The sequence below is a fragment of the Centruroides sculpturatus genome, unplaced genomic scaffold (assembly GCF_000671375.1).
Source record: "Centruroides sculpturatus isolate CEXI.00-Female unplaced genomic scaffold, Cexi_2.0 scaffold1733, whole genome shotgun sequence".
In the NCBI taxonomy this organism is placed as follows: domain Eukaryota; kingdom Metazoa; phylum Arthropoda; class Arachnida; order Scorpiones; family Buthidae; genus Centruroides; species Centruroides sculpturatus.
Genome location: NW_019386016.1, coordinates 45,103 through 67,984, shown reverse-complemented (window position 1 = coordinate 67,984; position 22,882 = coordinate 45,103). Strand labels below are relative to the sequence as shown.

The following is a 22,882-nucleotide window of genomic DNA, read 5'->3' as shown; positions in this document are numbered from 1 at the left end:
CCCCAATTTGGAGCATGGAAAAATTTAATGACTTTGAGAAAATACAGAATATATTCATACGTAAGATATTCCAGCTGGAATACAATATCCCGGGTAGTGCCTTAAGATTAGAAACACATAGATTCAGAATAAATACTATACTAATAAAAAGATATTTAAAGTTTTTACAAAAAATTATTAAGGCTGAAGATATAACAACAAAATTGCTGTTCTTACTACATCACAAATCAAGGGAAACAGACTTAAGACGAAGTTGGATAATTCAGTTATCGAAGATAGTTAATAAATATGGATTTTCTATTAAACTGGTTATGGATCGTAATTATGATATAGAGCAATATAGTAAAGAAATAATACATAGAGTTATGGAATACTCTATTATCCAAGACGTGGAAGATATACGAAAACGAGAAAATACAAGCTGGTATGCAACAATTTTAAATTATCCTGTAAATAACAACTATATATTGACAAATCTAGCTTTTAACATCAAAAAGTTTTTTATACAGCTTAGGCTAAATAAATACGGAATAATTATAAATGATAAATATATAGACTATACCCAATCTAAATGTCCAAATTGTACTAAACCTTTATCTAGAGTTCATATTATATGTGAATGCTGTAATGAAAAAGATAAAATACAAAGGCTCCAAATGCAACCGCTAGTCAACTGTAACAGTGAGATGAAAATGTTTAAGACTTTTGACAGAGCTAATACTAACACGATTTATATGTTATATAACTATGTTAAACAATTTACTAAATGAAAATTGTAACAAAATATTAATGTAAATTTAAAAAATTAGCAAATAGAATATATTAATGTTAATAAGACGAAAAAAAATTCAGATGTTAAATTAATACGCGTTTATGTAAAACTAAACGCCCTTGTAACAGGCGAAAGCCTATTACGACAAATAAAGATTATTATTATTATTATTATTATTATTTCTCATTAATCATTTCGATGAACTCCCAAAGTTCTTGATGTTTCCACATTATTGCATTAATTGTATTTATTCTTTTATTCGGTTCTAACAAATTTAAGTTTCTTATGTTCAATTTCAACAGCTCTACGGAGAGACTTATCAACCTTTTGCCCGTAGTAATAAGTAATACTGTGCATATTAATAGCAGTGATATCATCTGTCCTGAAATATATAAAAACCAAAGGGAATGAAGGAAATTGCAAATAAAGGCTTCCATATCTGTTCCATTTAGTTCTTTTATCATTGGAAAAAAAGAAAATCCAGACATTATTGTAAGCAATAACGATAGAAAAAATAAACAAAAGAGAACATTAATCAAATACACTTGTATTTGCTCAGTGATTCTCCATTCTCCATCGTAGCTGCTAATGACATAATGAAGTGAAATCTTGCTTCTCTTCAAAATACTGAACTGAATAGCTACATAAATGGATACGAAAGCGCAGGCAACAGCTCCTGGTAAAGCATAATCTTTGTAGATATGAATTGCCCGTAAACCATATAAATTCATGTCATATAATCTTATCATGAAAAGTAATGACACTATCCAGAAAAATACCTCGATTACACCGCTGTATATTATAAACATTGTCGAAAAACGATTGTGTTTTGGCGAATTTCTATCAGTTGACATGCACTCACATCGGATACAGAAATCCAAACCATATACTTTAGCAGAATTTAGAACTGGCGCTAAAACATAATCCAAACATATGCGCTTGTGTTCAATCGACATTGTTTCACGTAATGCCTTTATTCGTGTTATAAATAAATTGATATAATCCAGTATTGATACGAAAGACGTAATTTTAAAATAATTCTGCTGAATTTCGTATATACAGTATATCTATATGTTGCATCTACTGCGTTGTTTCCGTTTAATGTCAGACTAAGCGAATAACTTTTACTAGAAATAATAATGTATAAATAGAAAATGTAATAGTGTTTGCGCTGTAAGGCACTCTACTTTCTCGTGAGGCTGTTAAGATATTATTGGATCTTAATATATAGTTACCTAACATAATAACGAATGAAGTTTCTTGAAACTCAAACTGTTTATCGATTGTTTATTATATAAATGAAAATTGTTTCAAAGCAATTGTTGAATCGATAAACAATTTCATTTATTGTATAAATGACATCAGTGACTTAGTATCAATGTAACCCACAACGGCTTAGTATCAATTTCCATTTTTTGTACAAAAAGTGGAAATTGGCCTCGGTCGGAGGAAGTAAAGACCTCTATACAATGTTTTTCTCGTTTACTTCCTTCAAAATAATAACTTAATTTCTTGTAGATACCGCAATATGTATTTCCTCCACGCCCCAGTTACCCTCTGGAAAGCATTGGTCATAACTATTGAATATAGGGGAGACCGGGGCAAGATCGGCATGTTAAGCTTTACTTAAATTTTGTGTAATAAATACTGCTGTAAACTGAAAAAAAAAGCTTTGCATATTGTCTATTGGAATGTTACCTTACTATAGAACTGGTTAAAATCAGTTTGGAAATAAAAATAATTAAAATAATTACAACTTTACAAGAAGAGAGAAATTGACGAAGTTGCCCCGGGTATAGGGGCAAGATCGGCAACTTCTCTCTTTTTGTAAAGTTGTAATTATTTTAATTATTTTTATTAAAGTTGCCCCTGGTATAGGGGCAACAGTAATGGGGCAAGATAGGCACGTATATAAAATTATGTTATTAACAATGTATAAGTTGGAATTCACTATTAAAACAAAGAAATACAAATCCAACACCCATTTAATATTATTACAACGAAATGCAAGTTCAAAGACATATATACATGAATAACAAATGCAAACATGTTTTCATTTATCATCTGTTTGATTTTTATCCTTTGCTTCTAATGTGGCTTTATGTTGCCGATCTTACCCCGCTAGTCATGATTTCGAAACATTAAGTACAACCCTGAGAACAGAATGCCAAGCCACGATCTGGCCACGTGAATAAGTTGAAGTTACATCCTTCTAACAGGAAAAGTAACTTTCGTTATCATGGAATTATAACAAAACCTGCCAATTCAATATAAATGGAAAAAAAATATTATATGGAATTGAACGAAAATGAAAATTTGCTTGATAATTCAACTACGCTTGTTGGAGAACAATAAAAACACTACACTCAACAAGCCACCAATAAAACTCAACTGCCTAACCTATAACCAAAGTCTCCTTTTAATTTGTTTTTAAAAAAAAGCGCTTGACAAACTTGCCCCACATGCCGAAGTTGCCCCGGTCTCCCCTAAATAGTATACATTTTCGAAATATCAATTATACAATGTAAAAATATGATAATAATTTACTTTTTGTGCAGTTCCGTTCAAAATACTGATCAGGTTCACCGTAGGACCTGTGTTATCCGGATGTAGATCGATATTAACGTCGAGAACGTCGAATGCAAAACGTAGCTAAGGAGAGAAGTAATTAGTCTTATTTAAAGAAAGAAGATGAGGAAACGACTGACGATAGGAAGGCGTATAGCTTTAATCGATACATCGATTGTATATTCGGCAAATGTACAATCGATTTTATAACCAAACTAGTTTGATTTACGAGAATCATCTTCCGAAAGTATATTTAAGACGTCACAGGAAATTTATGCTGTATATCCATAAAACTAATGGAACGTAATATTGATACTTAGGCTATATTCTTGTAATATCTCTCCAAAATTAATTTATTATTTTATCTTTAATATTTGAGTGGATTAGTAGACTTGAGATTCTCTTCGAAATAAGTTTTGTATTGGATGACTATCAAAAATCAATCGTATATTGATATATTAATTATCAAGTTCCATTTCTATCCACTTAAGATAAAATTATTGCGTTATATCTGCTTTACTGTAATAATGTGTTGATCTAAAGTAAGTTTTTGATTTTTTGTTTTCTTTTAGTTTAGTTTCTGAATCTGAAACAGATTTGGCCGATGAAAGTGGAACTTTCGAGAGTAATTTCAAACAGAATATTCATCTAAGTTTTAATTATGAAAAAGACGTAGTCGATGACAATGAGCAAAATGTCACCGAATGTATAAATAAAAATACCGAATTTTCAGAAACTTCTGACGAATGCAATGTTACAGAACAATCTTCTGTTGTAAGTGTAAATTTAATTAAATTATTTTAGAGACGTTTCTTAATTTTTTGTCATTTGAAAGATGATTATTGATAAATACGACGTTGTGATATTAAAACGTATTGATAAACATGCTACAATTTACATAAATTCACTTCATATTATTTAAGTCGGTTGTTGTTTAGTTTTTAAAATTAATATGTTCATAATTGATGCGCTATTTATAGTGATTATTGATTATATTTAGTAGTAATTCATCTCATTTTAAGTGAGAGCAAATTTAGACATCATTCATAATTTAGACAGAGAGATGGTGTTAATTTTAAATTATATATTAAGAATGTACAATACTTGATATTATTAAATTTGAATAATTTAGTATTATTCAAATCAACGTTTGATGTGTAATATCCACGGTTAATATTGTTACTTCGAAAAACTTGTAATATAACATAGATTTTGTGTTAATAAATTGTGTAAAGCTGGGAGATAATTTGAACAGATAGAAAAGCAATGACAATGAGCATTCTGCTTTTTGTTATGTTTTAATGCCTTCATTGTTATTCTGGGTCAGTTTAAAATAAAAGGCTATTTCAGTAATGTTTTTAACGGAATTATAATTAAATTTTCCAATTCTTAACATGTAATTTACTTCTCCTGGCAATTAATGTAAACAAAATTGTTGAAAATTGATTCAATTAAGCTTAATAATTATTAATTAAATATTTGAAAATCTTAATTTTCAGAAATTTGATCAAGAGAAAGAACTAAATGTTCCTCTGACTTCAGCAGAGATCACATCAAGAATTTATAAAGATTATAAGAAACGACCTTCGCGCAGAGCTTTTATTGAGCTTGAGCGGTATTCATTAGTTTCAGAAGTAATTTATGAGGAAGAAGAACCTAAATCTGAAGATGATGGATCAGAAAGTGATTGTAGCATTCATTCAGATACCATTTTCGTTGATTATGAAGAATGTAATGTTAACATCAGCGCAACTGATGTATCGGACAACTGTAATATTGAAAACAATGAATCAGTAATTGCTGAAGAAGAGAAGTATGTTGCAAACATGTCTCAATTAGTAGAAAATAGTAAATCTAACACTTCTCTAGATGTTAAACTACGCAATTCAAATTTACCAATCAAAGAAGCGTCAAAAGTTTCTGATGAGTTTCATCCTTTGAATACATTTAGCAACGTATTTGAGGAAGAGGAAAATCCTCCAAAATCATCTGAAGTAAACAAAGAAAATATTACAATCTACTTTTGACATTGTAAATTATTCACAATATGATAAGAATTATGCTGGAGGAGCAATTGAAATTGAAGAAGGTAACATCATATCAATAAATATTTTAAGGTTATGTTTGAAAGGTATTGAATTATAAAATACCCCAGACTTTTTCGTATTTAAATAATTATAAAAGTTTTAAATTCATTTGTATAAAAAAATGTTTACATAATGATTAAATATTCATAGTTCCAAAGTATATCTCAGGTATTTGAGTAATTATAAAGTAATTTTAATAAATAATTAAGCATACAATTAATTGCATATCTTTAGTCTTTTCACTGTTTGGTATAATTTTCATTATATTGTTTATGACGTTAGGTTGAAAAATACTCTATAATTTAATAACAATACTTTAATTCCGTTAATGATTGTTTACTTCTGTGCATTTTGTCATGCATAAATGACTAATTATTTTTTAAGATAATTTGGATATTGTATTGATTTTTGACGGGTAACGTAACTGGATGTTTGACAAGCACGTTTTTTTCTGATATAATTTATTGTTGTTTGTTATTGAATTTATCGTTAATGGCTGTGTTATAATTTTTATTGAGAGAAAAATACAACACATGCCTAATTTAGAACATTATCTGATTTTCAGAAATGTATGAAAGCAATAACAAAAAAGATAAAATGAAAATACAACACTTCAAAAACTTAATAAAATCAGAAAAAGTCATGGATGATGATTATTCAAATTTAACAGTAGAAAACTTTTCTGAAAAATCTGAGAAAGAGGTCAGAAAATATTTTTCAGTTTTACTTTTGTGGAGCTTAATGAACAGATCTTCATTAGATGCTAAACTCTCACTCACGATCACATAGTTTTGTGATAATTTTTCTTAATGTCTTATTTTTAATTCATTTTTTGAAAATTGAAAAAACAATACAGTATAGTATTTATTTACATTAAAAACATTGTGTTTTATTAAAAATTACAAATGTAACAATATTGGTAAGTGATTTAACTATCTAAATATTGTGAGTTTAAAGTGAACGATTAAAATTGTTTAAAAATTAAATACAGTTTTTATATTTATTTACTACTTTTGTTATATTTAAAGATGACAATTTATCTCTTTCTAATCGCAAATCTTTAATTCATTAAATCTGTTCATTCGTAAATATGTGATGTTTATGACATCATTTCATGTATTTTTAATAATTTATAACAACAGAATTTCAATAAATAACGAGTTTTTATTTATTTATATTTTCTTCACTAAGATAAAGTAAACTAATATTTAAATAATTTATATTTGATTTTGAATGAATGATTCGAAATTTAAAATTTTTAAAACATGTAAATAATTATAAAATATTTATATAATTCTATGAAATATTTTTAAGATATATAAAATTAGTTTTAATATTTTTGATTTATGAAGTGTACTCAATTCTACTCTTTCAGGAAGAGGCAAACCGTGCGGATCTCTTTTTATATTATTTTCGCTGACTTTAAAGTTTATTTTTTTTCTTGTATGAAATGAAAAAAGTAATCGCTACAAATTAGAAGATGTGGTTTTGCATAAAATGGTGTTGAGTGTTATTTACAAAACTGAGATTTAGTGACTTAGCGAAGTTTTCACTTGAGAATAATCAAAGAAATAAAATGCGAAATTCGAATGTTTTAAAATTAAAAACTATAAATACAAAATTTAATAAGACGAAACATTTCATTCCTCTGAACCGTTTTAAAGGATTTTTATATTGTTGCAAGATCGTGTCAACTTCCCTTATGTCTAATCAGAGAGTTGTTTTTATTTACCATCTTGAAGTTTATTTAACGCTTTATCTTCATTTCTTTTGGTTATTGTTAATATATTTATTCTCAAATTTAAAATTTATCTTTTAAAAAGTGAAACACTTGTATAATTATATCAATTAGTAATAAAAATGATTGCAAGTTTTCCATTTATTAATTCTATCATTTTGATTTTCGACTATGTTGAATCATTTAATTCCTGTATATAAATAATATACTATACTTAACACTTATCGAACTGTGATGTCTCATCATCATCATTATTATTATTATTAATTAAATACTGAACTTAAATAATAGGATACTCGATTAATTAACAACAAAAGGCAAAGTTTAATCATTTTAATGATCCCGTGTATATACCAAATCGATTTGACTAGATAAATGAAAATTACAATTTTCCGATGTATAAAATTTTTCAAAAAATTTTCTAAGTCGGGATGAGGATCTTCAGACGGGAACCATTTTAAGGTTAATTCCATTCAGAGGATTCATTTGGAACAATCGGAATTCCAATTGCGGCGGATCCTGTAAATGTATATATTTAGAATGTCAACCCACTGGTGAGAAAAATTCAAAAATGAAGAAAGTCCAAAAGTTATTAATCGAATGTGAAAACATAAAAACGGATTAAACTACCTTTTCAGTGTTTTGTCCGGGAACGAAGCGGAACGACCGAAGAAGTGACGCCAAAATCATTTTCATGACAAGAAAAGCGAATCTCATTCCGATGCAGTTCCTCGGTCCATTTCCAAAAGGTTGATAAGCATAAGGGTCGATCGAATCTTTCCGTTCTGGACTAAATCTATAAAGAATATTTCGATGTTATCAATATAACCACCGTTGATTTCAATAAGAATTCGTTTACCTGTCGGGATCGAAACTCTCGGGATCCTGCCAAATTTCCGGATCTCTCTGACTCTTCCAGATAGCGTGTTGGAGAGCCAAGTCCTTAGGAATCGTTAAGTTTTTATAGGTGAAAGTTTTCCCTACTTTCCTCGTCGTAAATCTACACGAAAGGAAAAATCGCTATTATTTTTAGAAAAACAAAAGATTAACAAATATATCATTTTCGTTAAAATGACATAACAATTTTATTCCAAAAACGAATATTTTGCAAAAAAATTATTACCGGAATTTCATGCTAAAAAAGATCTGCGTCGATCTCTTAACAATGAATAAATTTTTAAGTATTTTCCCATGCGTTTTTTCTCATTACCGTTTTAGAAAAAAAAATTGTAAACAGTAAACAGTAAATGTCTAGTAAAGAACAAAGTCTTTTTTTATTGTCACACAATTCCTTTTTTATGTGAATTTCTTCCCGATAGTTTTTGATGCTATCCGCAAAATTCTTTTGCGGATATAGCCGTCGTTTACCAGTGCCACAGGATCACCCTTGACAGATATATCTGTCGGTCACTGCAGAGTGGTTAAAACGTTTTTTCAGGGATTTGCAGTTGTTGATTATTTGTGCCAATCAAAGAGATGCAACGGCTCATATTGGCAGTTTTATTTTTGAAAACCAAAGTTTCTGAGATTATAAAATAAGTAGTGTATTCTACTGTATAATTACTTACTCTAACCTAATTATTTTAAAAATATTTTTAGAACCGCGAACACGAATTACTGCATTTTATTTTATTTTTAAAAAACACTGTCCGCTCTGTGGGCACTAAGAGGGCCTACCTATTTTTTTGCAAGCCCTTTTAGCAAGATTGGGTGGTGAGGGACTGGGACCGACTGATTAGGTCGGATCATCCCCCGAAAAATTCCTGGAGGTTTCTAGGATCCAGACAACGGTATGGATATGAATCCCGGTCCGCCAGGGTGGTAGGCTGCCACCTTGACCGCTCGGCCATCCGGCCCTCTGCAATTTATCTCATGAATGTTTAACATTAATACGAATAAGCTTTCTGGCAAAATAATAGCCTACATGAAGTTGAAGAAAAGCACGAACGTTGATATTTTTATATTTAATGATCAGAAAATTTATTGCAAAAGTGATTCATATTTCTGATGCGTCTGAAACAGTTTTACAATCAGTAATAATTAAAAATCATAATAAACTCTGGCGTATTTTGATTACATGCAAACAATTTTCGTGACCACCACCTATCAATCCTAGAAAATTAAAGATCCTAACTTTTTCAATAGTCTTTCTTTCTTACATTACAACAAAATAAATTTTCATATAATTAATAAAAAATAATTGTCATTATTTTACAGCACTTAAAAATATACTAATAAAAACTGTTATAAACATGTGAGCGGACTTTAGATACTTGCTTAGTCCACTACCTACGGCTCTGCAAAATTAGTCTCGGATAATATAAATTATAATTGCTTTTAATTCCTCTTGTAGTTCTAAATTATTTTCCTATAGTATTTTGTGAGCGAGCGTAAAATGTATGGAGTTTATTAAGCTTGAAACTTCATTTATGGACAGATGAATCGATAGGATATGGCAATGACTGCCATTTGGACGACCCACCATAGAAGGATTCCCTCCGGGAGGACTTCTATCAGAAACTGACCTCTATTTAGCTGTTAGAGACATGAAGATACTCCGAAAATTCCAACGGTTAGTCCACTGATAAGGCACGAAACCGCAACCATTTTATCTACATCGCCTATAAACAAAAGTCTCTATCTCCAAGAAAAAGAAAAAACCAAAATTCAATTTGCACTTAGCAACATAACTAATTATCGATATTCTTTATCGGTACCGCCCAATACCCAGCGTAAAAAATGTTCTGAAATTATTAAACGAAGAATATCTTATACGCAAAATGTAACAACTTAAATAATCTTTCCAACTTCGAAAAATCCAGCAACGAGTCCGACAACTTTCTTCGTCAAAAAAAATTTAAAATTGTGCGTGGCGCCATCTGTTACGATATTTTCTTTTAGAAAGCTTTTTATATAATTTACTCATAAAATGTCAAAATGCCTAATTTTGAGAGTAGAGAATGATAATAACGAGTAAAATCTTCATTAAGTCCGACTCTACTCGAGATATGATATATGCCCTCTCTCTATCGCCCAACTTCTTGACCTTATTAATCCCCCTAAAACACAAACCTCACTGTAAAATTTCAAAAATTTTCGACAAAAGCGATAGAAATTATTAAGCTTTAAAGTTGATGAGCAAACTCGTGCCCTATAACACAAACTCTAATATCAATAAATACAGGAGAAAAAAACTCCATTTTTCTCACTTCTCAACGTTTCAGGTTCCGAGTAGAAAAATATAAAAATCTTGAGGATCGTCTTTTGATCGATCGCCATACTTTTCTTCTGTTATATGCAGTGCTGCTGCCTGCTCCCGGTGGGACTACCCTGACGACGTCTTTGTTTTGCCCTAGATTACTCTAAATTACTAGGGCTTATTATTTGTAAATTAAAGAAATCTTAATAAGAAAAAACAATCTTTATTGTTCACCTGGTATTTCATCCGTACACACTATATTTGTATTTAGGACCTCAAGGTTCCTCCTCTGCAGGTTTATCTTCTTTTAGCACCTTGTCGATGTAAACCTGCTGAGGAGGACCTTGAGGTCCGAAACACAAATATAGTGTGTACAGTTGAAATACCAGGTGGACAATAAAGATTGTTTTTTTCTGATTAAGTCTTCCTTGATTTACAGAAACTGAATACCAGTATAATAAGTCCTAGTAGACATAAATATAATAAATGGTATAGAATTAGGATAAAGAAATTGAGTCAAGTAGGGCTTGTTTACGCCATTCATTGTCTACAACTTGTAAATCAACCTTAACATTTTAAAACTTTTTAAACAATGGCTCAAAAGTCCTCACTGTTAAATTTTGCGCATTTTCAGGTTCAAGCAGAACAGGATATGAAAAAATATCATTACTCAAATCAAATCTGGCATAGATTTCTTTTACAAGTATACAATAAAAGCATCAGATCANGCCGCTTAGAAGGCCCGAAGCACACTCGGAAAACTCTTACTAAAAACGAATTTGCTCATCATCTTCACCTACTTAACTTATTTATTCGTAAAAACTAATATTTTATTTATTTAAAGTTCTATTCAAAGGTCACATAGTGGTGTTCGAGTTTTATTTGATCTTTTGTTTCCCTATTAAAAGAATCTTATTTTAATAGTTAAGTATTATTTTAAGCTAGTATTATTATATAATTATATTAATACTAGCTGTTACCCGCGACTTCGCTCGCGAGGATTTTGCAAACAAACCCCATTTATATTCAATATTTCAACAACCATAGTAATTGTTATATAACACCTACCGGTGAGAATGATGAGAATTGCCGAGAATCAAACGAACTGTTTTCAATTTGATCAATTTTCTGGAACGTTTACAATCATGCTATAATCAAACCAATATGCAATAACAAATTCGAATTTAAAACGGTTCGAACATTTGGTTAAAAAATCGAAATATATAAAAATATTTATATCAATGTCTGAAATGTTATCAATTTAATACACCTAAGTACTCAATGAAGACTAAACTTGCTGAAAACAAAAAAATCGCATATAAAATAGTACAGAAGCAGATGTTCTTCAGGTTAAGCCTTAATGCTCTTCCCCCACAAGGGAATTTCGAAAAATCCCTTCTCAGTGTGAGTTTTCATGACGTACCCTAACTGTGTACCAAATTTCATCTCTTTAGGTTCAGCGGTTTGCTCTGGGCGATAATAAAGCAGTCAGTCAGTCAGTCAAGTAATTTTGTATATTTAGATAAATATATAGCATTAAGGGTATGTTTTTCGTTTAAAAATTTTACTATTTTTCTTCCATTGCATATTCCTATCAGTAAAATAATTAGATTTGAATTTATTAAAAATTTTACCTCATTTTCGAGTACAGCATTAATTTCTTCCCTAACTTTTTCTTGTATTTCCGGATAATTAATCAATAAATGTGTGACGAAGGAAAGGGTGGTGCCCGTTGTTTCGTACCTGAAAATAAATTTCCCACACTAAATTATAACAAAAGAAAAGTCATTATGTTATTCTGATTGTTAAAAAGTAACTTTTAAAATTATTTAAAAAATGCAGATTTTAATTTACATTCCGTTTTCCTATTAATATTAAATTATTAGAAAAAATTACTAATAAATTATAGTAAATTAAAGGATGATACGCATAAATATGTAAATTATTTTTTATGCAAAGAAACAAATAAACTTTGAAATACTTTTCAAGAAATTTTACACTTAAACAGAAACTTTCATCTGTTTTGTTTCATTGTGTATAATCTATTATTCATTTCAATGGGAAGAAAATCTGCTTTTCATCAAAACGAATCAATTTTTAACTCATCGGTCACCATACAAACTCAATGGAATCTAACTTGTCTACGCATCAATAGCATAATAATCATAGAATGTATCAAAACTTTCGAAAGGTTTCGTGCAAAATTCATACTACCCGTTACATAAAAAATACATAATACTGTATATGGCGATCCGAATTGTTTTATTGTTACAATTATAAAGTAAAAGGATCTTAAAAATAAAGTTTATTCTCTGGAAATATTTTCTAAAACATATCTTTAATAATATAGTAAAAACCAATGAGCTAGAATATATTACACAGTGGGCTACGTCAACGCCATGTTTAAAGAAAACTGAATAAACGTCCGCCATTTTCCTTTTAGTCAAGGGGCGTGCCATTTCTGTTGTGTAAAGGCATCAAGCTAGAATATTCTAACTCGTCTAAAAGTGTGTCATAATAACCCTACTTCGCTTTTTATTTTTTTAATTTTGAAAGTAATTAACAGGGTATTTTTCAACTCTTCATTTAAACGTTTCTAAACAAGACAAAATATTCTGTAGCAATAAGTTAAATGCATTTCAAAATATTCTTAATTTTACATTCCTGGCTGTTATGTATACATAAGAGAAAGCGTTGAAATTGAGTCAAATTTGTAGAGTTTTTGTAAATCTCCATGTTTTCAGATCTGAACCCAAAAAAGTCGAAAAAAAATATATTTCGTATATGTGCGTGTTGGGGACTATAAGAAACGAAATTTGGCATGAAAGATTATGTATATGGAGCATTGTTGACATTAAATTTTAGTGGTTAACGAGATGGGGAGATAGAAGGAGTCATGTGTCATATCTCGAGAGAGATCGAACTTAATAATAAAAATGTTATTCGTTACTAACACTTATAATTTTTATTATAAAACTAATCATTACCCTCAAAATTTAGCTATTTGCCATTTGACAATAATTAAAAATACAAAAAATATAGAACAAACTTTAAACAAATTTACTGCCAGGACAATTCTTATAAATTTGTAAAAATTACAAAATTTCCTATGAATGAACTCTTCAAGTGTCCTTCGTACACCAACAGGAAATAACAAATCTATTCTATTATCTTCGTTGTCTGGGTTAATATGGAGGCTTTTAGTTTCAAACGCTGTTTTCTCCAATGCTGCGATCGTACGATCCGTTTTTGCCGGCCGAAGCCTTTTACTTTAAACCACAGGTTCTCAAACTTATTTCGACCACCGCCCACTTTGAGAGTAAAAAATTCTACTGCCCCATATTTTTTTTAACTTACCTTTTTACATTACCATCGGTTCTGTATCTTAAAAAACGGTTATTGCAAATATAATGTTTAAACATGCATTATTATATGGATAGGGTGTAAGTTCTGAGATCAAAGAATGTTTCAATGAGAAGAAATAAAACTCATATTTAATCACTGAGCCTTATACTGTCCCCCTGAAAGCCTCCAGTTCCCACAAGGGGACGTTATTGCCCACTTTGAGAAAGGATGCTTTAAACGATACCGTTTTTGCTTTCTTTCTTTCGGTGATGGTTTATATGGAGCGTCGTGGCTATTCGCCTTATATTCCGAGAGACTTGTGGTTGATCGCTAGACGACCGAAGAGCCGGCATTATAGAACGGCCTAAACGTCCGCGAGTGAAAGATTACCTTCCGGGAAGACTTTTGTATGGAAAAGTGGCCCCTATTCAGGCGTCATCGACACTAAGAAAACCCGGTAAACTCCATGTTGCCAGCCCGTCCGAGCGATGCGCGAACCCACGACCGAACGCTCAGTGTTTAGGGACTGGTCCATGCAAAGAGCGGAGACGGAGTCCACTCAGACACTGGGGGGGGGCATACCGTTTTTTGCCTGCGGAGTCGACCTTTATATATAAGCTAAATCCCCAGCTCGGCATGCAAAATGTTACAAATTATCCTCTGGTGGTGGCAAAACACACTTATAAAGATTATACATTTAAAATAACATTTATTAAAGTTATTGTCCAGTTAGTAAATTTTAGTAAATGTTATTTTAAATACCTATATAATTTTTATAAATGTTTTTGCCACCACCAGAGGATAGTTTGTAACGTTTTGCATGCAGAGACGGAAGAGTAGCCTCCAGGTAAAGGTCTACTCCGCCGCAAGATTTGTTATTTCTTATTGGTGTAGGAACAGACAATGGAACAAAGACACTTTACAAGTGTCTTTGTTCCATTTGTCTTTGTCCACAATTTTTCCACATGTCTTTGACCATAGGAAGTTTTGTAATTTTCCTATGAGACTAGTGATATTTTCCAATAGTGAGACTAGTGATATTTATCACGTCTTTCTTAATTATACGCAATTAAAAGAGACCGAGATTAAAACAGTTCATTTTTTTTCCAATTTAACAATCCATTTGGAATTGGTAATTTTCCAATCCTTCTTCTGGCTCATGGCTTCAGTGTCTAAGGTTGTTGTCTACAACATAACGAACAGAGGTTAGTTCACGTTAATGATGTTTTGTTATCCAGAATGACGAATATAGTGTACAATTTGTACACATCCAAATGATATAGTTTCCACATATCAGTCTCTTGCACTTACTGACATGCTCTCTTTTTCTATTTTTGATGGAAAAATGCAATACTTCTTCCATTTTCCACAATTATTAGCTCCTTATTATCTCTTAAAAGAATTTTAACTTCAACAACATAGTTCATAAAATGATAACGGTCTAAATGTGATTTTTCATTGTAAATATTTTCACAAGTTAAAACGAAAATTTTCACAAACGAAATATAACTATAATAAAACACAATATAAGTAGTGTTCTTGTGGTTCAATATAAATAGTGTTTCAATATAAGTAGTGTTCTCGACGGCTCGGCCGGACGCTCAGACCGGACCGCTCAGGGGCACCCGGGATCGGATCCGGATGGGTTGAAAAATCCCCAGGAATTATTCTGGAGCTGGTTCGTCTGGGTTCCGTGCCTCACCACCTGGCTGCCCTACTGTGGATTTGGCAAAAATGCTAAAAAGTGGATTTGCTAAAAATTTTTCCTCTTAGTGCCCAGAGTGTAGAAAGAGTATAAAAAAATCTTATATTGCAGAATAAAAAATCGAAGAACTACTGGTAAGTTGTAAGTAGTACATTCTTGCCTGGATATAATGTTGCAGCTGTAAGAATACTGTTTTCCCTTAGCTCAATATCAATTTTGAACACCTGCAACTTTATAACTGAAGACCTGGTAACAAAAATAAATACAGAACTATATATCACAATTACTTTGGTTCAAATAAGTCCTTTGGTTTCCTATGGTGTTGCTATGGCGACCTAATTACCGGTTAACTTTGAAAAAAATCATAAAGAGAAGATCTACCTCACACAAATGGTCAGAAAACGTACTGTACGTACAGTACGTGAACTGTACCAACTGATAAAAACCAGCAAACTGATACTGTATATAGATGTCTTTTATAGATGTATATTCTTGTAAAAGAATATAATAAGTTATGCAATAAATAAAATATAATGTAATCTAAATACTGTTATTTATATCGTTAACGAATTTTTCGAATTGGACCCGGTCTCGTTTGAGCTACATAAACCGGGTTCCAATATAATAATTAAATAAAATCTAGAAAATAGCTAAATTCGAGATGAAACAACCTACATTTATATCAATTATCTAATTGCCTAAATCTCAAATCTAGGGACAAACAAAACATTTTAGATTTAGAGGAGAAAAATAGATTCTAAAGAAACAATCCTGCCCAACACGTGGTATAGACTTCGATGTTTTGACTTAAAGCAAAATGGCGATCGATAGTACTCGTCGTTATCACTAAGAGCGCTACATCTAAGGTCACAGTCACTCTATGTAGTATATTCTAGCTCGTTGGTAGAAACTGTACTTACCCTGCTACCATAAAGAGAGCGGAATTTGCCATGATTTCTGGATTAGTCAAATAATGCAACTTTGATGTCGAATCTAAATAAAATAGAGAACTCTGTATTAATGAGTGTAAGAGAAATTGTGGTAATATACGACAAAGTAGTTATTTGTAGAAATATCAAATTTCATTAAGATCGAAAAACGGGACGATAGTAGACAAATTCCTCAACGCTAAACTGCAAAACCTCTATATACGAGGGTAATCCGATATTAAAGGTACATGCCAAAATTACACTAACATTTATAATTAAAAAAATATTTAATACATTCCACAAAAACTACATACTTTTGTTTTTTTCTCGACATAATTGCCGTAAACGTTGTGACATGTAACCCAGCATGACACTACTTAAAACATCCCTTCACGGTAATGTTGCTTGTCAAAGTTGCATGAAGTAGTACAGAACGGTGTCTTCCAATTCCTCCTAATCTGCAAAGCGTTTTTCCGGCAAAAATTTTTTAAAGGTCCGAATAAATGAAAATCTGAGGGAGGCTAAACATAAACTATACGGAGCATGTTGCAGACCTCCGCTTTACCAACCACGGCTTGGTTTGATTTGACGTGTGGCGTACAGTTAATCGAGACCTCCCGTCCATATGGTTTCCACATATAGTGTCATCTTTCATCTATCTAACTCCGTTGTCGAGATTAAGGAAGGACGAACGGATAGACGACTAACGACAATGCGAATTTATAAGTCTACAATTTGAAATTGTAGACTTATAAACAAGATAACTTATATAAAACATGCCAATCATTTATACAAACCATTTACGTGAAGTCAAAATTAAATAACACGCAGTACTTACTCGCATATGTAAAATTTAACATTGGATAATGATACAAATCTAAATAGTTGGAACAGGTTTTCTCGAACAAAGTATAATTTACGTTATATATTTTCCGAATTAAAAAAATTACTAGAACTTTACGTTCGGTAAAAATCGATTGTTCTTACAGCTTTTCTCCCTACATATTGGGATTTTTCGTTGTTAATACTATTGGTAAGAAATTTAGCTTTTAAATTATAAATATCTGCCTTTATGCTATGTCTTATAGTTTATAAATTTATAAACTATAAGATCCGACTCCATAGCCCTGAAATTTATAGTTTATAAATTTCAGGGCTGTGGAGTCGGAGTCGGAGTCATGGAGTTTTGATGTTTTAGCCGGAGTCCTCAAAAAATCTGTCAACTCCGACTCCTTTTTACTTCCCAATTTGTTATGTATATAAAACGGAAAAGTATTGGAATCGTGCCAAATTTGACCCTCCGGGGATTTTTTTGTTTGTTTGCAAAATCTACACGTTTGGAGAACTCCCGAACCCCTCAAAAAAGTCAATAAAAGGGGGAAAATTCCCGTGCGTGTGTGTGTGTTGGCGTCTAATTTGTTTAATTTCATTATTTTCTGTTTTGAGATATTAAACAATATTTCAGAACGGGTAAAGTTTAAGAAACGAAATGTGGCACTGTGGCTTGCGTATAAAGGGGCATTAATACTATTAAATTTTGGTTCTTAATTAAAGGTCGACAGGGTGAAGACATAAAAGTGGTCATGTGTCATATCTCTTAATGAATATTTTACTCGTTATTAGAGTTCAAAATTTAAAATAAAATAAAACTCGTTTCTACCCTCAAAGTAAGCTTTTTTGTCATTTTATAATGGTACAGTAAAACCTGTTAAGATGTTCTCGCCTAAGATGTTAGAATGTATATGGGACATGATTTAATTCAACCACTGACGCTTAATAACTAACTCCTGTGTCCTGATTTAATTCTGACCACTGACCAGAGAAATTATTAAGCTTCAAACAGGATAAACAAAATTATGCCCCACACACACAGTCTAACATCCACACATATAGAAAAAAAAACTCAAATCTTTTGCATATCTCGAAATTTTAAGGTGTCCTGAGTCCAAAAATGTAAAAATTTGGAAAGGGTAATTTTTTTGACCGAGCGCTACACTTTCTTTCTGTTATATATAACAGCCGGAAAAGTAAAAATGATCAAATACGTATTTATATAATGACTGTGTCATTACTTAGAGGAGTCTTTTAGCTTTGGAATAAAAAGTTTCTACGTTCTATCTTTATTAGAACTCTATTTATTGAACCTTTTATTCTGAGGTCACGTGACGACATCAGAATTTCAGGGTCTCTTTCGGTAACAAGTCCTCCCTTGGTCGGAATCGGAATCGGAGTCGGAGTCGGTAGATTTTTACGCGACGTCACACCCTGATAAATTTGAAAAACAATCAAAAACAAATATAAATAGCTTCAGAAACTATAGAGGCGTATCTATTAATATATAAACATGTTCATATGTTTGGTATATCGCCAACATAATAGCAGACAGTAGTGGAAGATTTAATCATGTCTGCTTTCTCGTTACCGATATATATAATAAACACAAACAATCCGATAATTACTTCAAATATCAAACGAACAACCATTATCGGCCAAATAACTAAAATATGATATAGAATAAATGCAGTTAATATGGACCACCATGTTATCTTTCATACATTACATTCAGTAACTGCTGCAATTGAACTAACATTGAGATGTAAGGTGGAAAAACTGATATCCAATGATATCATAACAGCATTTTTATTAATATGCATTAGTTTTAGCATAAAATGTCGAAATGTTAAGAAACTTAAAAGTCAAGGTAATATGAACCAAAGCTGATAATATAGACACCAATTTGGTCTATATTACCTGCACATAGTTCATGTTACAAGGGTGCTTCTAAAAACAGACAGAAAGTTACTATTTTGTGTAAAATTCACACAGAAATGTGTCTTCCTTCTGCACCAGCTCAATGCTGACAACTACTGACAGTGAATACATTCATCAACTGCCTGGTAGCCGCATAATAACTAGAGTTGCACTACTCTTCCTTCTGGATTTGCAAGTAATCAAACAACAACAATAAAACAAAAAATGCAGCAACGGGTTGCTTAGCTTTCCTGGCAACATTTAGTAGCGCCATTTGTTATCATATTTTATTTTAAAAACATTTTTATTTTTAACTATCATAGAATGGCAAATAGCTTATTTTTCAGGGTACAGGTGGGTTTTATAAAAAATGTGAATGCTAATAAGGAAAATAGTCATTAAATCTGACCTTATGAGGATACACACGACCCCCTTTATCTCCCCACTACCTCGACTATTAATCATCAAAATTTAATACTACAAATTCCCCTAATAAAAAAACCTTCCAGCAAAATTTCAGAAATTTTCGACAAAAAAACAGCAAATATTATTAAGCTGCAAAGAGAGCAAATAAAATCGTGCCCACACACACTAACGTCTATACATATAGAAAAAAATCCAGAAGTTTTTTGCATTTTTCGACGTTTCAAGATGTCCTAAGTCCAAAGATGTATAAAATTTTGGGGGTAATTATTTGCCGGATCGCCATAGTTTCCATCTGTTATATATAACAGCCGAGAAAATAAAAAATAATACTACAAACATGTCTGGTAATGTGAACTACAGTAGGCTAAATTTGCGTACCATGGTCCATATTATCTGCACTGGCTTGCGACACTAAAACCAATTCCTAGTTCCAATCAAACAGCATGTAAAACTTTAACAGTGCATGGATAATCAAGAACAACAACACAGCAAACTACCAAAAATTACCGTCTTTTGCGATTTCCAATTCAGCAATTCCAATTTGTAAATTACCAATTCTGGAGTTTACGGGCTGCATTATCAATGACCAACATCTGCTGAAAGATACTATAAACGTCCGAGCCTCTTATCCACTTTCTCGTTGAGTGGCGGCCATTTTCAGCATACAGGGACAACGGGAATGAAAGTACGTGTAACGCTATTACTCTCGAAAGATACCAGCTGAATTAGAAGAAAAGAACATAGTGATGGTCGAGCGGTCAAAGTAGCAGCTGACTGCTTTGGAGGACCCGGGACCGAACTCGGACGGGTCGAAAAATCTTAGAGAGTGGCCCTACCGAATAATTCGGTTCCGTCCTTCACCATCCACCGCTACATTGTGGGTCTGGCCGAATCCATAATGGGCTTGCTAAAAGAGGTCCTCTTAGTGTCCACAGGACGATTATAGTCCAAAAATAGTAATAATACATAAAAGAAAGGAATGTAGGTGGTTTATGTTAGCTGCGTTTAATCTATCCCTAAACATATAACTTCTATAACTTCTATAACTGTTTAACATGATTAAATTATAACTTTAAAACTGTAATTTCATTGACGAAATCATCATTGATGCGTATCTATTTCAAACGATACACAAAACAATAAAATTAGACATTTCTGACGAACGAAAATGAATCGATGAATATTATCTTACTTGTGTTTTGTTTAACTGTTGATGATTTTGAGATGTTATCAGGGTTTAGACTGGCAGTCAGTTTTTCTCCGGTTATATTTTGTAATTCTTCCGAAGAAATATTAGCGTCGAGCATAATTTGAAGCAAATCTTGACGAAAATTCTGAAATAAATGATTTATAATTAAGCGTGTAATATAAATTTACACAATAAAATATGAATCTGTTATACACGTACATGACGTGACGTATTCTTTTTAATCTATTTTATAATGAAACAACTTTAAGAAATTAAGTATTNATTTAAATTTTTAAATAAGAGTTCCATCGAAGGTAAACCAAAGAAACCTCTTATTTTATCTATGATTATTCGAAGTATAGATAAAATCACTTCTAATTCTCTAAAACAAACTGAAAAAGTAAAAAAAGTTTAAACTTATTTATTTCTTCTTCTGTATTATGAGATAATTAACGTATAGTAACAACGTAACGCACTAAAACAATAAAACGTCTACATAAAGCTCGGGTACAGTACATTTTATCAATTTCTTAAAATTTTTAAATCATCTGCACTATCCGATTGCCAGTAAATAATTATCATTATAAAATGTTTTTATCGGTCGAAAAACAGGCTTACAGCATTCTACATGTTGGCTTATAAGCTTGACAGTATTAATATTGGTTTAACAGATTTTATTGAATGTGGCTGAATCTAATCTAGCGACATCCTTAATTACCTAGTATTGAGGTTTTTGAAGTAAAATCCTTTCTGTTCAAAGTATATTTATTGCCTACACACATTGCTAATTGGCAAATTAAATACAAATAAATTTATGTTAATTACTCAGTCCTCATAATTCTATACATTTAAGAACTGAAACTCTTAATGACATGTTTTTTCGATTTATATTCTTTTCAAGTCTTTCGATGTAGAGTCCAGCAGCAATTCGCTAACATGTTCTCGTTCCGTCTTCCGCTATACCGCTTATATATTTGAGAAAGAGCCTAATGGAAGTTTCCTCCATGTTCAACAGCTCCTAGGCTGACAGGAAAAAAATATAAATGGAAATGCAGGAAGTGCGTGTTGAGTGACATATTGCAACCTAGTGTTTGATAGAACGTTACCAACGTCTCCACTATTTTCTCATATTTGTTAATTCGTACCTATTCTAAAAACGTTTTTCTAACGTTTTTGGAATAGGTACGAATGCATCCCACGCTGTCCTTTCCGCTGGGTTATTTTCCTCAAAAATAGGATCCTTCTACAGCTGTCTTACTTCGGGACTAACAAATTTTACTCCTTTACTTTCACATCGCTCAGATGATTAAACTTTTGCTTCAGATAAGCAAAGCATTCTCCTTCTCTATCCATAACTTTTACAGTTTTTCATCAATCAAGCTTGACATCAAGAGGAAATAAGAGAATTTTAGTTTTCTCTACCGGAGCAGGAAAAGCAATATTCTTCTGAACTTGTACGTTTGCTACACAATCAGGCCACTTTTTTACTACTTACTTGTTAGTGACAGTGGCGATTTCATGGAGCCCAGGCAAATTTGAATTAGCGACTGCCACGAACAGAGTTGACTTCGGGTCTGGCCGAATCCATAATGGGCTTGCTAAAAGAGGCCCTTTTAGTGTCCACAGGACGATTATAGTCCAAAAATAGTAATAATACATAAAAGAAAGGAATGTAGGTGGTTTATGTTAGCTGCGTTTAATCTATCCCTAAACATATAACTTCTATAACTTCTATAACTGTTTAACATGATTAAATTATAACTTTAAAACTGTAATTTCATTGACGAAATCATCATTGATGCGTATCTATTTCAAACGATACACAAAACAATAAAATTAGACATTTCTGACGAACGAAAATGAATCGATGAATATTATCTTACTTGTGTTTTGTTTAACTGTTGATGATTTTGAGATGTTATCAGGGTTTAGACTGGCAGTCAGTTTTTCTCCGGTTATATTTTGTAATTCTTCCGAAGAAATATTAGCGTCGAGCATAATTTGAAGCAAATCTTGACGAAAATTCTGAAATAAATGATTTATAATTAAGCGTGTAATATAAATTTACACAATAAAATATGAATCTGTTATACACGTACATGACGTGACGTATTCTTTTTAATCTATTTTATAATGAAACAACTTTAAGAAATTAAGTATTCGCTTTGGTAAA

At 31.5% G+C, this 22,882-nt stretch overlaps 2 protein-coding genes across 2 annotated transcripts in view; one reads left to right on the top strand and one right to left on the bottom strand.

Moving 5' to 3' along the window:
- Positions 1 to 311: 311 nt before the first annotated feature.
- On the top strand, positions 312 to 6,966 carry LOC111613132. The gene is made up of 4 exons (XM_023354452.1): positions 312 to 424; positions 3,913 to 4,114; positions 4,840 to 5,429; positions 6,803 to 6,966. Exons 1-3 carry the CDS (start codon positions 312 to 314, stop codon positions 5,365 to 5,367), a joined length of 843 nt encoding a protein of 280 aa, XP_023210220.1. The 3' UTR covers positions 5,368 to 5,429; positions 6,803 to 6,966.
- An 820-nt stretch (positions 6,967 to 7,786) lies between these two features.
- Positions 7,787 to 22,882, bottom strand: part of LOC111613131 (cytochrome P450 3A8-like) — a 37,325-nt gene continuing 22,229 nt past the window's right edge. Inside the window, exons 9-13 of the mRNA XM_023354451.1 lie at positions 22,593 to 22,734; positions 16,335 to 16,407; positions 11,999 to 12,107; positions 8,025 to 8,185; positions 7,787 to 7,961 (exon numbers count right to left, since the gene is read on the bottom strand). Of these exons, the coding sequence (XP_023210219.1) occupies positions 7,787 to 7,961; positions 8,025 to 8,185; positions 11,999 to 12,107; positions 16,335 to 16,407; positions 22,593 to 22,734 (660 nt within the window). The remainder of the gene's footprint in view (positions 7,962 to 8,024; positions 8,186 to 11,998; positions 12,108 to 16,334; positions 16,408 to 22,592; positions 22,735 to 22,882) is intronic.

Bases quoted from the DNA above. Each gene is read 5' to 3' on its own strand.
- LOC111613132 (XM_023354452.1), top strand. From the start codon at position 312: ATGGATCGTAATTATGATATAGAGCAATATAGTAAAGAAATAATACAT. The intron at 425-3,912 runs GTATGCAACAAT...GTTTTCTTTTAG, and splicing joins AAACGAGAAAATACAAGCTG to TTTAGTTTCTGAATCTGAAA. The intron at 4,115-4,839 runs GTAAGTGTAAAT...CTTAATTTTCAG, and splicing joins TTACAGAACAATCTTCTGTT to AAATTTGATCAAGAGAAAGA.